The 15,784-nt window shown below is 40.0% G+C and overlaps 1 protein-coding gene across 1 annotated transcript; it reads left to right on the top strand.

Annotated features, from left to right (window-relative positions):
* The first annotated feature begins 4,546 nt into the window (after positions 1 to 4,546).
* On the top strand, positions 4,547 to 15,489 carry LOC137881851 (transcription factor 12-like). Its single transcript, XM_068724002.1, has 13 exons — positions 4,547 to 4,711; positions 7,183 to 7,282; positions 7,778 to 7,923; positions 8,021 to 8,144; positions 8,240 to 8,310; positions 8,698 to 8,794; positions 8,911 to 8,984; positions 9,905 to 10,081; positions 10,806 to 10,917; positions 11,040 to 11,187; positions 12,667 to 12,902; positions 14,082 to 14,259; positions 14,463 to 15,489. Exons 1-12 carry the CDS (start codon positions 4,643 to 4,645, stop codon positions 14,222 to 14,224), a joined length of 1,497 nt encoding a protein of 498 aa, XP_068580103.1. The 5' UTR covers positions 4,547 to 4,642; the 3' UTR covers positions 14,225 to 14,259; positions 14,463 to 15,489.
* The last annotated feature ends 295 nt before the right edge of the window (positions 15,490 to 15,784 follow it).

The raw sequence follows: 15,784 nt of genomic DNA, 5'->3' as shown, positions 1-15,784 counted from the left end.
ACACACGCACACACGCACACACACACACACACACATCCCTCAAACCTCATCATTTGCTGTCTTGTTAGCAACACCGGAGGTGTGGAACAGTGACACTTCATCTAAATCTCAAGAAAATGTTGTTTCCTTGTTAGTCATTGTTTTCTCACTCTATTTTTGACCTTCGGTTGCTGGCTATTCTGGACTGATTTATTTCACTGTCAATCTCCTGTCACTACTGATTTGGGCTGGAAGGTCTCATCTCAGCAGTCTTTGCCCTTGCTCATTCTTCAGAATGTTAAGATTTACACAACACTCTTACAAAGTTGTTGCCATTTTTGTGACCAATTTACAATACCTCCTCAATGTTGCTTACTTAGTTGATAGTAATGTGTCGACTTATGTTTTTTACACAAAATATGACTTTTTAGAGGAATTATTTCACATTATGCTTTGCCATATTTAACAAACACGTGCAGGGAAAACTACTTAAATATAACTAAAATAGAACAACACATATTGTATAAAAAGAAATATATAAAGACAAACTGACAAGGACCATTCGCAATAATCAATGTTATATTTTATTTTTTCAGTTTATTATGTTCTAAGAGAAATGCAATTACAGCTAATATTATGTACCTTTTGCTGTATATTGAAGTTTAAAATATACAGTACATGTTAGCACACTTAGACACGTGTCCTCAAACACAATGTATTTGTTTGTTGTAGATTTCATTAGCTGCTCCCTGGAAATTGAGCAGGTCACGCATTAGACTGGCAGTGTCCTGAAGCTACCTGTCTTCTCCTTTTACTCTGGTGAATGTGGGACAGCGAGGTCACTGTGGTGCAGAGGTTGGTGAGTCTGGCTCTCACGTGCACCAGGCAACCATGGCTGCTCCAATCCTCTTACAACCCCCACTTCTTCCAGGACTCAGGCCAGACTATAAGATCAGCTTGCCGTGCTCAGGTCTTATCCCGAAGATGCAGGAGATCCTGAGTATAGAGTCACGCCAGCAGGTATCAAACACCACAGCCAACACGCATGCATGTGTATAGTAGGCCAGTTTGCTTTTATAATGCATTCACATACATGTCCTCTAAAGGAGAATATTTAAAGATATTTCCGGTTTTAACTGCTTCAGAAGAAACAAAATACTGTAAGAAAATCATACGGTTAGTGTACAGTGTAAACCAACCTATTTTTAACCTACTTTTACTTCAAGTACTCAAGTGCTCACTCAAAGAATTTGTTGTTTAAATTGATAGGAAATAAACTAGAGCTGAAAGAGATTAGTCGATAAATAGTCCATTAAAAGAATGATTCAAACGTTCAATTGTTTGAATCATGTTTTCAGGAAAATTGGCAAACATTTTATTGTTCCAGCTGTTAAAATATAAGGATGTGCTTATTGGGCCAACAAACCAATTTGAATACATCAACTTGGCTTATGGTAAACAATAACAGTATATTCCTTTTTGTATTTTCTACAGAGACATTTTTTTTTATTGATTAACTGAAAGAACAACCTGCAGATTAATGAATAATACAAATAAAATAATTGTTAATTGCAGCCGTAAAAGTAATCAAAGGCATTGCTATCTTTTTTGTATAAGCTAAACCTAACAATTAGGATCCACTGTGTGCCTGCAACAAGGAAGACATTTTGAAAATTTAATTCAAATAATGTTATCAAATCCCAAAATAGCACTGATAATTCCAAAATGTGATGGTTCTTTTGTCCACGCTTTCTTTTGGTTCATCTATTCAGTACCAGGGTGAAGTATGGGAGTCCCTGGCTTTGACGTCACTTACACAACCTATCCCAGGCCGGGCTGTTATTGCAGAGTTTATACAGCGTCTTTTTTTCTTCTCCCCCATTTTCTTGGCGTCCTGTGGAAGAGCGGATGGGAAATTCTGATGTCATCAACCTTGGCACAGCGGGACACAGGAGCATGCAGACCCTCAGGGTGCCACGATTGGTGCCCATGTGTTTGTGCCCCGTAGATGGTGAAATAGATGGTGTGGTGCTGCCCGCCTGTGCTGCACCTGCGTCCCAGCATGCTGATTGATCAGTTTGGTCATGTGGAATGTCACCATCTGCTCCCCAGTCCCACTCACCCCTTCTTGTGTGAATGCCAATCACTGGCAGGAAGATAGTTATTTAAGCCATGTCAAATCAGGCGCATGACGATGAGCAATATGCCAGCAACACTAACAATGTGTGTTGCAGGCGTAGGATGCACAAAAGCATATCTTACAGTAAAAGGACAACCATGACTTCAGACTCAAAGGGGTATATGTTTTCTTTTTGTTCTCATTGGTTGGCCTCATCAAAATTGAACAGAATCAGATTTTATGCCACTCACTGATATATTCTGCAAATAAAATTAATTTTGATAACCTTGGGCTGCTATGATGACGTGATTGCCTGCATGTGTTTTTATTTGTTGGCATGTAAAAGTCTCCATTTCCTTTCTTGTATTTTGAGCCCGGCTCCTTATTTATGTCTCCTCCATCCCCTTCAGTTGCTCTTTTTTGGCCTCTTAATGGCCAACAACATATCAGGGGGGCATCAGCGGTGACATTCTTCATTGTAGAGCGTCATAACCAATGACATTTCAACCATGGGAAAATAAAGATATGCAAATTTGAACTCATTAACATTTGCATTACCTGTTTGAATAATCGCACTCCTGACAAGACTGCAATTAACTAAGATTGATGCAAAGTTCAGGGTTAGGGGACTGCATATATTTGCTCTTGGATCATTTACCTAAGATGTGTGTGTGTGTGTGTTCTGCATGCTTAGTGTGTCAGATAGGAGAACTGATCTCTGTCAGAGGAAAAGGTCATTCAGTAGCCACTGGTGTTCCTGAAACACCACTTGTATAAATCCTGACTGTTGTTATTAATTTAAGACACCCGCATTAAGAACATTTCCTTTTAATAACATCTATCCTAACTTAATTAAAAAAATAATCTTAGGACAGACACTATTACTAGAAGAAAAAGGAAATGTCCACAAACAATTGTTCTGATGAAGATGAAGAGGGTGACCTGCTAACCCAGTTAACACTAGCGTGGATAGTCGGGATTAGACTTTGACTTTAAGGAAGCTGAGTGGACTGCAGCTCAACTTCAGACAGATTTAAACCAGCAGACAATAGGTAGTTTCTTTCTGCTCTTAGATTAGTTTGCTTTCCGTTTCTTCTCCCAGTAAACACTGGTCTCCTTATCACGGTCCTGCTGCTTAAATAGTCTTCCTATAATTTAGGGATGGATATTTTCATTAATAATATCAGTGCTTTCATTTTTTTTAACATATAGGTTGGCTATTTTGAAACTACGCCCAATATGCATAAAAAGTAAAACCCTGGGAAACCACAGCATACATTTGGTTAAAGACTTAAACGGAAATAGGTAAGTATTCCACATTCACACAGTCATGTGGCTTCAGTGTAAACACTGGAGGGTCACGATAAAGACTGTGCTGCTGTCTCAGTGGGAATTATTTGATTGGATTCTTGTGAGTCTCTCTGGGACAAAAAGGCTTGCCAGGAAAGTGTGGCATACTGCAGTGTGTTGTTTTTTCCTCTCTGGCGAACCGTATTTATGTAACACATTGAATACTGCACGAAATACAGCGGGCTTGTACTGTTTACACACCGTCTATTCTGGCTGTTAAAGTATTTAAACATGAGCAGTTCAGGCAGTTCACTTCCCTAATGAGAGTTTTCTGAAGTCTGAGGGGTTTGTTTGCATATGCAGTAGGTCACTGGCAGTTTCAGCACCAGGGCAGCTGACAGTGGATTTAATCTTAAATAGGAAGTCTGACTGTTTAAGTGTTTTACATGAACAGCATCAACATCACCCAGACAGGCTACAGTATAAATAACTTTTAACCCGGCCGCTGGAGGAGGTCAGCACGCCACACGTGCCTACAAACTAAAGATTTGGATCTATTTGTGCATGTAGGTCAGACTGGGGTGTGTTAGCCTCTGTTTACTGGAAACCTCTACCTGTTCAGCAGGAGATAATCTTCATGGCATCGTCACTGCTTACAGGGTTTTCTGAGCTTGCTTGCATATGATTTCACACCAACATAGGAAGTCATAGAAGGAGGATGACAGCTGAACAACACACACACACACACACACACACACACACACACACACACACACACACACACACACACACACACACACTGCTGATGGCTTTTTTTTTCTCCTCCTCTTTTCTCTGGTGTGGTCAAGGTGTTTGATCATGCGTGGGTGGGGGAATTCCCAGATTTCAACAAGATATTTTCTTTATGCCATTTTGCACAAACAGATTCCTTAATAGTCAACACACACTAAACACTAAAAACTTCAACCTGACTATGTTTGTTCTTTTCTTTTTTATTGATAAAAAAGAAAAACACTGCTTATAATATTGTGGAACAGGCTTGTAAGTACAATAATAGCATCAACCATTGGCCACCCCTCTCTGCTGCCTGCAATGGTCCAGCCCTTATTTGCATAAGTTGTCTGCGGGTAGCTACATGACCAGCAGGGGTAGGTTAGGGGAAGGAGTGCATGTGGACTACATACACATGAGTAAAGATACGGACAGACGAGCTGCTTGTGGTATTGAGAGCCTTGCACTGAACCAGACGGAGTTATGTATTGCGCTCATCCTGTCTCCGGCACAGGCAACAACTCATTGATGTATTGCTACAACATGAAACCAGTGAGTACAATTCTTATGCATGTTTCTATCTTATTTTTTCAGAGGATAAATGGCACATGTCAGTGTGATGAGGCTGTTGCACTCTTTAATTGTCTTCTCAAATGTTCTGCTTGTTTGTTGACTTGAACAGTGAAACACAGTTTTTCATCTGTATTTGTTAATAGTGGTTGAAGAGAATATTATTTAACTGACACCCAACATGTTATAAGTTAACATATTCTCATTTTGCATATACACCTTTTTAATGAGGCTTATCAGAATCATAGGGGATGTTTCGTACTCAGAACATTTGTTGGGATATAAGGTTGTTTCATCTGTCTGGTTTGCATGTGTGTATCTTTCTCTCTTTGTGTGTGTGTGTGTGCGTGTGTGTGTGTGTGTGTGTGTGTGTGTGTGTGTGTGTGTGTGTGTGTGTGTGAGAGAGAGGGAGTGGGAAACCGTGGGAGAGAGGTTTTGATGTTTTGGAGTGGTCATGTCAATGATTTGTGCTGAATGTGTCATTGTCACTTCCTTCAGGAGTTGAGCACATGGTATGAAGCTTATTCTTGTTTAAAGTTCAGCGGTTGCAACTTGCCAGATCTAATGCAGGACAAGAGTTTGTGTAACATTATAAGGTAAAAATCTCTAGGAGGCCCATTGGTCACTTGTGTGTTAGGTTCCATTTAACAGCTTTTAATCCACATAAGAATGCCATTTCATGACAATAAAAAAATCAGGATTACACACAGATCACAATACTTAAAGCATGCAAAGCACCTAGAATAATTGTATCATTCAGTAACACCTCTCTCACTTGTGGTTTTTAACAAACTCGTGTTAAAATGCACCGGTGAGACTCGTGCTTCCTGTTCTCTAAGCACCGTGTAGTCAAGCCTAGCAGCAGAACACATCTTGACATGAAGCAGATTGCTGCTATTTCTATTTGATTTAAACCCCGCTATGTTGGAGCAGTGCAGTCCCTCCACCATTGCTGCCATTATCAAAGGCAGCTTTGATCTCTGTGAGACTAACCATATCCAGACATCGTGGATCACAGAGGCAGAAAATTGGTTGCATGTGGCTGGAGTTGGCCATGGTGGAGCACAGCATAGGGCCTGAATAGCAAGTTGATATTTCACTCATCTAGCATGGTAATGCTCTGTGCATTTACAATAGGAAAAGAGTGTAGCTGTTCATTACATATATTACATATTTCTAAATTAAAAGAACTTTTAAAATGCATTTAATAGGTTGTCAATAAGGGCTCATGTTAAAAATGATTACTCCAAGCTAATATGAAGGTTTTATAGTATTTCAAACCTCTATTAATTGTGCTTTCTATTTGTTAAAAAGAGTCCCTTATCATTTGTGATGCAGTGATTGATGGCTCCTAAATCAATGCTATGTTAAAAGAAGATGACATGGTGACGGCCCCTCTCCAGCGGGGGCCAGAGAGGGCGTGCTGGGGCGGGGGTGTGACCATTATTAACGGGTCGCCTGCTATGCTGATGGTAAGGAGGACAATTGGCTTTATCCTCCACCATATGCTGCCTATGGCGGCTCAGACGGGCCCAGTGTCGGCAGGGGCTCCTCTGTTTGGCCTAGCCCACAATCACCATGGGACTCATGCCAGCCAGGGTCACGGCTGTGTGTGTGTGTGTGTGTGTGTGTGTGTGTGTGTGTGTGTGTGTGTGTGTGTGTGTATGTGGGCTTAAGAGCGTGTGTCTTTGCGTGTGTCTTTGTGTGTGTGTGTGTGTGCGTGTGAGCCTGTGAGTGTGCTTGCACAAGCATACTCAAGAGAGTCTTTAATAGCCTGCTTTACAGAACTTGTCGTCCGGGTAACTGACACCCCATTGATGCTGTGCAGGGAGGTTTATTTTCATTTCCTGGGGCACATCAAAGCAATCGAGGGAGGTGCAGGTGCAGCCCAGACCTCTTGGTGTGTTTGAGTGAGTGAGCATGTGTTGGTTTTGTGTGCATATGTGCAGTTTTCTGGCCTTGTGCTTTACAATTAAAACCAATGGTATCTTTAGGTACATTCTTAGATCTATTTGCTATTTACAATATTTTGTTTCCTCCAGAAGTGGATCATTAGGGAGACACTCAGTTCCCTGTTTGGTTTCGTTCTGAGGACAAAGTGTGAGAAGGCCTGTAATTTAATTTATATTTGTGAGGGAATTGTATCCCAGTCTTCTGAAGCCAGCCGAACCTGATCATGATTAGGGCCGGGATTTCTCATGGTGAATGGTTCCTAAATCCGGATGAGGAGGTGCATGGATCTGCAGCTTATGGATTATCGCAATAGCTTTAAGTGTGCATCAGCGCTCTGCTTTGTTTTTATAATACTGTTGCTTCAGCACACACTCACAGTATTCACGCGGTTGTGCCAGTAAGATTGGTTTGAATGTTCCAGACACGTAGAAAATATTTTTCTGTGTACATTATGTTATGGTTCAAAGTTAACAAAGCCTTAAATACTCTCTTCTTTTTAGGTTTATGGGCAGTCTCCCTCTAATGACGACATCAACCAGAACTCATCTTCACATCCGTCTAACAAGGCCCACAGCAATGTGTTTGCAAGCACCTTCTTTGGTGAGCTCAAAAAATCCTAAATATTACAAAATATTTACACAATGAGATTTTTGATAAATAATCATCTGTTATATGCATATAATGACTCAGTGGGTAAAGACAAATAATAGAACAGCTTGAAGTGTCTGATAATGTCAGAATTACGTCACTTTACTGTAAACAGTACAGTCTCTCAAGTATCTAGTTATATATAATATCAATATATTGCCCAGCCCCAGTGGTATCTAAGGACATATACAAATATTAGTACTATGACTTTGCAAGGATACCAAAACAGTCAGTAAGTTCAAGTATTTGGTCAAAAACTATAATGTGATTAAAATTGGACCTGATAAAAAGCCAGAAGATCAACAAAGTAATATCATTCTTAGGGGAAATGGATGTTTGTATTGACTGACAGATAGGGATTCATTGTTTCCATCAAGCTTCATGACTTGACTAGCTGCTTGAGATGCTGTTCCAGTGCAGGCTTTAACATATTGTTACTTATTTTAGAGGGGATGAGCAACTCACCTGACATCTGGAACGCTGTAAATGGGCTGAACCAGCAGGGCTATGAAGGTGCATTGGGAGCAGCCACAAACCACCAAACACAGCCGGGGAGCTACAGCAGCCTGCAGCCACCACAGCACAGTCACCTGGTGAGATTTACCTCCAGGACCTTGGATGTTGACAGCACAGTGCCCTTTCACCCCAGCTGATAATAATAATAATAGTGTGTGTCTGCTTACTGTTCAGGACTACTCTCCACAGTCAGTGATGGCTGCTGAGATGAACAGGGGTCTCCCACCAATGTCCACTTTTCACCGCAACAATACAGCGCCACACACTCCGCCAGTCAACACCTCAGAGAATTCAACAGGTGAGGAAATGGAGAAAATAATCTTTAACGCTTATTTCAACCTAGGTTCTTCTGCTCTCTATTGTGATCATTTACAATGGGTATTTTTCCTTCAGTCTCAGGGAACAAGGGACATGTGTCAGGAGGGTCACAGACGGGCGACACCTTGGGCAAAGCTCTGGCCTCTGTAAGTATGCACCACCTCAATCCAATTAGAACGGCTCATCTATGCCGTGTTATGTTCAAACAGTCAGAGCAGAGCGTCAGACCAAGCCCTGAGAGCCCCAGCATTATAATGCAAAAGGAAAATAGTGCTTTGTCCCTGCCTGTAACAGACCAGTGCATAATAACGAAGGGCTAAGCTCCTGCTGCTGGACTTTTTATTGGCTGCTGACTAGTAAAATGACCAGAATTGATGAGTTTAGTTCATGTTACGAGCCTGCTCCAAAGGCTGTGGCAGCAGCTGTAAAACCTCACGCAGAAATGACAAGTTGTGCTTTCAAAATGATCCATGCCTGACTCCCCCCCCCCCCCCCCCCCCCCCCTCCTTCTCTCTCTCCCTGCCTGCTGCCAGATTTATTCCCCCGATCACACCAGCAGCAGCTTCCCCTCCAGCTCATCTACTCCAGTGAGGTCTCCGTCCCCGCTGCAGAACGCAGCTGAACATGCAGGTAAACTGGAGTAACACGTGCTGCTATAGCTGCTGCCCAGAGGGAAAAATTATGTATGTACATTCTGTGTTTTTCAACCCTTTTATGGTCTAATATGTTTTTTTTCTTTCTCTCAGGTACCAACATGTGGCCCCGGAGTTCAGTTCAGGCACCAGTGTCACCGCACTATGAGTCTTCACTTATATCATTGGTAAAGATCTAATTTGATATCACATTCCTGAAGTTTAATATTATTAAATTATTATTCTGTCCTATAGAGAATATGAGCATATATATATATATATATATATATATATATATATATATATATATACACATACATGTGTGTGTGTGTGTGTGTGTGTGTGTGTGTGTGTGTATATATATATATATATATATATATATATACACAAGCATTGCGGCAAATATAATGAAGTACGTCTGAGAGGGATAATATATTCAATATGCAATACCTGGAATATATATATTTAAGTATATTAAAACCAATAATTAACAGTATAATGAATAAATAAATTAGTATGTTCACATACCTGGAAAAATTTGGACTATTATGAAAATACCAATACAACAATAATTATAGTAAAAATTGTTTGCTTAACAAACCAGTCTATTTTCAAAGAGAATTACATCCAGAAGAGACTGCAAATGGCAACAAATGAGGGCAAACAGAGAAAAGTAATCTTTCACATACAGTTTGTTGATAAAAGACCAGGAAGTCACTGCACCTGGGCAAGAAATAGAGCCAGGCTAGCTGTTTCCAGCCTAATGCTAAGTTAAGCTAACATGCTGTTGGCTGTAGCTTCATATTTAATGCACAGATATGATATCAATTTTGTCAGATCGCTCGAGGCAAGAATGTGAATAATTCTAGTTCCCAAAATAATGAACTATTTCCCTGAGGTTTCTATCATTCAAATTAAAACATATCTTTCTTTGTTACTTTGTGACTTACTTGACTGTTTTTGTCACAACTGAGCACAAAAACAGCCTTTTCTTTTTTTAAAAGAATGAATTTAGAGCTGAAAATTTGACAAAACAAAAATTGAGTATATAAGCTGTGTCCTGATTGACGAATACCGCAAATAACTTTTTGTGTCTTGGCGTTTGCAGTCTCAGGTGGAGGACCGACTGGACAGACTGGACGATGTGATCCACGTCCTGAGGAACCACGCTGTGGGCCCCACGGCCGGCCTGCCCTCTGACATCCACGGCCTGCTAAACCAGAACCTCCACAGCCACCTGGGATCTGCCAGCACTCTGCCGCTCACCTGCCACACTTCAGCCATGGTAAACAACCATTTCTTTGAAGTTTTTAAGGAAGGAGAGGGCAGCGTGTATGGAAACCCCATGTTGTGCGTATGTGTGTGTGTGTGTGTGTGTGTGTGTGTGTGTGTGTGCTGGTGTTCAGTTACAGGAATGTTCCACTTGCTATGTCTGCATGTTTTCCTCATGTAAAGGTTGTTGTCCTTAGAATAGGAAACTGAGCACAATGGGAGAGGGCTGTGACGCATTGCCCTTGTGTGGAGAGCGTACAGTATGTGCGGACTCTAATTCCACTGTGGGGTGATGAGGGTCGCATGCATCGTAAAAATTCCCACTCCAGTATGTTTTCAGTAGACCAGGGGATTTTGACCCAGCTGGAGTGGAAGTATATGCAGGGGAATGGGTTTTTTAAGTCTAATCCTTTGGGGGTATTAAATTCACTCACTTTTATTTTTCCAAATGATGTGTCTGTTAGAAGTGAATCATCATTCCTGGAGAGAATTAATGGTATGTGTAGAGAGTATTCAGTAGTTTTAAGGGAAGGATTAAGATTGTCCGAGATTAAATTAATTCTGTACAGCGGGAGATCTACCCGGAAACAAGGAGGCAGATGTTGGTTCTGTGACTTCTTTGCCATTGGTTGGATCTAAAAGTTGTGTAGACCTAGTATGTGACTGAGCCAGGCTTGCTGTCTCATGAACACATGAATATTTCCCTTATCTCATCCCTTTCTTTGTTTGTCGTAAAGGTTGAAGCTGTCAATATGAACAACAACCACTCAGCCTTCCAGAGTCGCACACAAAATGGCCATCCGTACTCAGCCAGACAGAGGACCCCGCTTCAGCCCATGCAAAGTGGAGGTAGAGGCTGCTGCATATTTCACCTCCTATATCTGAACTGTTGAACCTTTGAGCCATACATACTTAAGAGCTCTTGCAGCTTTAATATATATATTTTTTTTATTTTGTGTGATCTCCCACAGGAGGTCTTGGAGTTCAGAATAATCTGGAGCTGAAGATGGAAAGCGGGGAAAGGGAAGAGATGATGCACACCAGTCACAGCTCTGACAGCCAGAGATCAGATGATGAGAGCGAACTCAAAACACGAGGAGAAAACAGTGGAAGTAACAGGTAAACAGCCCATTTACCTGCTAAGTGTATATATATATATATATATATATATATATATATATATATATATATATATATATATATATATACATACACACACACACACACACACACACACACACACACACACACAGTATACAAAATAGAATTTACCCATTAAGAAAAAACTGTTTGGTTTTTAAGCTGCTGAATCTCTTGTGGACTCATTGTGCTGAAACAAGTGTGGTGTGCATAATTAATAATCTACAATGGAAAAAAAATGAATTGAGAAAGAATGTATTTTGTGACAGTAAAGTAGTAAAAAGGCAAGAATTATAGACATCTTCTTTCACCAATTTAAAATGCTGTCGGACCCCCTGATGTGAAGGGCAGCTGTGTCCAGGCGAGCCTATTTAGCTCTGCCTCATCTTTCTTCTTCATGTTACAGTGAATTAAATGAGGGAAGAAAGAGGAATGTTAAGAAGGTGTATTTTTGGTAGTGGGGTTATATTTTTAGTATCCTACCACTGTCCATGGTAGCCATTAAGACTAAAATACAAAACAGGCCTTACAGGAGTTACAGCCCTTAGTTAGTTCCACTTAGTAGGTACTATTATTTGTAACTAGGGCTGCAGCTTTGATTATTTTCTTTTCTATTTAATTATTTAGACCATTAAATAGAGAAAATAAATGCATACAAGCCCGTAGAGTTCAGGAGGATACAAACACATTACTTTCAGACCAACAGTTTTTACGATTAATTGTCTATCAAAATGAGTTGCCCAATAATATTCTGTTCTTCAACTATTAATCAACAATTGTTTCAGCTCTATTTTAGTCATCAGATCGTTCAAACCAGACTGAACATCTTGAGAGCCTCACAGTTTAATTTGAGAGTTTGTTGTGGTGTCTCGAGTTTCAGAGGTCACTTCAGGACATCAGCTGTGATGCTGGAGCACATCTTTTCTTTTTATTTATATCTATTATCTAGTGGAGGGAAATCGATGTCGACATATGGGGACAATCCTCCAGCAACAATTTCTCTACTGGACGTTTGTCTTTGTTTTGGATTCTTATTAAAATTGAATGAGACAATGATTGAAAATAAAACTTTTCTTTTTTAAATGTGAGTGCATCTCTTGACCATCAGTGGTTATGGACTGAGAAAGGATCATCTTGAAAAAATGATTTTCAAAAATAAATACTCTTATAAATTAATTTTTTGCCTGATCACATGACATTGTCAACATATACATATAAGCCCTTTTCACAGAACAAACGAAGATATTAAATAACTGTAGGAGATTCAATAACATGATGTTAGCTCAGTGACCAGCAGAGGGCAGAGAGATCCACAGTATAACTCTGCTCTAATGTGTGAGACCACTGAAGCTCTTAGATCCACTTGAATATCCACTTTAAAAACATAAATGTTTAAAAGAATAGATAAATGAGCATCCTTACCAGCATCTTCTCATGTATGTCTCTTTGGTGTTGTAGTATCCATGAGGATGGGGACGAAGATCTGAGTCCGGAGCAGAAGGCCGAGCGTGAGCGCGACAGGAGGATGGCCAACAACGCCCGTGAACGTCTGCGTGTGCGGGACATCAACGAGGCCTTCAAGGAGCTGGGTCACATGGTTCAGCTGCACCTGAAGAGTGAGAAGCCCCAGACCAAGCTGCTGGTGCTGCACCAGGCCGTGTCAGTGATCCTCAGCCTGGAACAACAAGTCAGAGGTCAGTGGTTTCTTCAGATGGGGCTTTGTGTCTCTGTAAAGTCAAATGAGTAGAGGCGAATGTGACAATAAGATAGAAACCTACAACAAGGGGTAGGGAGCCGGTGTAGCAGATTAACCAGCTGGTTATAGACTCTAAACATGTTTTAGCTGCAGTTTATCCCGACATTTGGGTCAATTCAGTTGACTTTTTATACAATTAGCAGACATTGGGCATCATTATCATTTATTTGGGGTCATATTTCTGATTAATCTTATTAACACTCTGCACCAGGGATATTTTTGTATGCACTAATTTCCAAGCCTAAGAATGCCTAAACATCTGTCCATAATTTGGGAAAAACATGATAGTTTGCGAGTTTACCATTTTGTATCTAATTGTTCTCTATCTGTTTTCATCATTCTGAAACCACAACACAACAAATTACTAATTGACTGATGATGACTAATTTTCACTTCTGAATAGCTACTATTCTTAAGTTACATAACAAACATAGGTCAAGGAATTTAATGTAAACAGCATTACTAATCTCAAAACCGTTTGTAATACTATGCTGGAGTAGAGTTCATAGAATTCATTTTCACTCTCTGTTTAGCTCTGTTTCAGTGCCCACCAACTATTGAGGGAAATATCTTTGGCAGCTTAATGCTCCACTATGTTCACCAGCAATTTTTGGTGCTGGGCAGGTAGTGTGCAGTGTCCTTTTCAACAACAATGGCCAAAAACTACACTGATGAGAGCTGAGAGAGTGAACCAAAACATTACAGTTTACAAGATCAAAAACAATGAGCTGAAAGATGCTAAAATGCTCCACATGAGCGGAGAAGAACAGCAGTCTGGTGAAAATTGTCCGGGGGTTTCTCACTAAGAGATATTTTACAATACATGTAATCAAATTGATCTATGCAAATATTGATTAGAGCAGGTTTAAAGCCACCATGACAGCAGTTTGTCACAACAATAATTAGTGATACGCTGAGAGCTATAATGGCTGAAAGGTCAACAGCCAATGCAAAATCCATCAAAATATTTTCCAACAGTTTCCTCAGAGCTAAAAGTCCTGAATTTGCATTACACAGAGAGGATGAAAATGAATAATATCCACGTACTACCACGCATCTTCAGCTTCTTTTCTTAAATTTAGTCAGATGCTAACTCATTGTCTGTTGAATCCCACAGAGAGGAACCTGAACCCGAAGGCAGCGTGTCTGCGGAGGAGAGAGGAAGAGAAGGCGTCTGCACTCATGACCGATCCACAGTCCATGCATCTCGCTTTCAATCCCAGTGGGACAGTCACAGCGAACCCCATGGGCCACCTCTGATTATCTGATAACAACGGCATCAAATCCAGCATAAAGTAGATTACATCAATTTACACAGTTACACTTATACAGTCGTACATCTGTGATAAACTTTAATCATTTTCCAAAACATGGCATGCATGTTTTTGATATTGTTGTTGACCAAATGTTAACACTACCAAACCATATTTGGAAAGAACTCAACATTAATAATGTTTATATAAAAGGTCTAATGTTTGTCATTATCTCTGTGTCTCAGATTTTGAGTGAAGAGCATCCCAGGAAACATCCAGCTGTTTTGGAGGTCCAGCATTTCTTCTGAATTCGGAGGTCGACCTCTCCGTTAAACAATCATCAGTCTAACTTTGTGCCTAAACTTTACTTGTAACAGACAAATGCATTGTAAGCTGCAGATGTTTTGTACATATTTTGTATATTTATTGATTTTCTGTCTGTTTTCAATATATCTGAAAGGATGAAACCCAGTAGTGATGAGGGGTCATCTGCAGTTTTGATTTTTTGGCAGAGCCGGATAACTTTCGGACTGATTTTTACAGTGTATCACTATTCACCACGTACACTCGTGATTTCCACCGAGCTCAGAGGATCGACATTCCCACATCTGTGTGTTCAGACAACGGATTTCATTTGTCCTGTGGTGTGTGTGTGTGCGTGTGCGTGTGTGTGTGTGTGTGTGAGTGAGAGTAAGTGTGTGAGCTGTTGTGTGTGAGCGTTTGTGTGAGTATTGCAGGAGTTTGACCATTCTGTGAATGAACAGATCTCCGAGAATGTTCTTTTAACACGTGGGCATCATCTGTTATCTGTATATTTGTTACAAATTTGTGTTATAGCCCTGTTAACAGGATTACACTTAATGATACACCGGTGGACAGAATCCATCCTCTTCTCAGTGTAATTATTGCTCTTCAGACGTAGCCGAAGCTCTTTGCATGTTTAAGTTTTTCATAGAACATTACATTTTTTTCTAAGTTATGTAACTTATCTTTTATACAAATATTGTGCATTTCATAATTTCTTTATTTACTTACTTTTACATTTTTGTGCAGTTTTACTAGATGTAGCCACATGTCATGCTCTGAGCAATACAGTATTACAGAATAATTGACGTCTTGTTTGCTTATCACTCTGCTGAACAAATAATAAATAATTATCAAAAATAATCTGTAATACTCCTATCATAACATGTACAGTATGTGTACAGTATGAAGTAGCCTACAGGCATGTGTCGAAATGATAATGTAGCAATAAATGTCTTTTTTCAAATAGTTTGGGTCTGTATGTTCTATAATGTTTTATAGAAGGGTAAATCACACACCTATTGTATATACAGTACAGTACAGTGTAGGAAGTACTCAACACCTTAATTTAGGTGAAAGTACCTATACAACAAACAACTCCATTATAAGTGCATTCAAAAGTGTAAAGAAAAGAACATCTGCAAAATGCACTTCAAATGGGAAAGTACTTAATAACAAGATATTTTATTTGATGGCTGTACTCATTATTAAATTGTTATTGTTATTTAACTATTGTAGCTGGTCCAGGTGCAGCTAGATTTAG

Source organism: Cebidichthys violaceus, unplaced genomic scaffold (assembly GCF_023349555.1).
Source record: "Cebidichthys violaceus isolate CVI_PGR_0920_01 unplaced genomic scaffold, fCebVio1.0.p SCAF_3, whole genome shotgun sequence".
NCBI classification, from domain to species: Eukaryota; Metazoa; Chordata; class Actinopteri; order Perciformes; family Stichaeidae; genus Cebidichthys; species Cebidichthys violaceus.
Note: the sequence above shows the minus strand (reverse complement) of the source record. Positions and strands in the feature narration are given on the sequence as shown.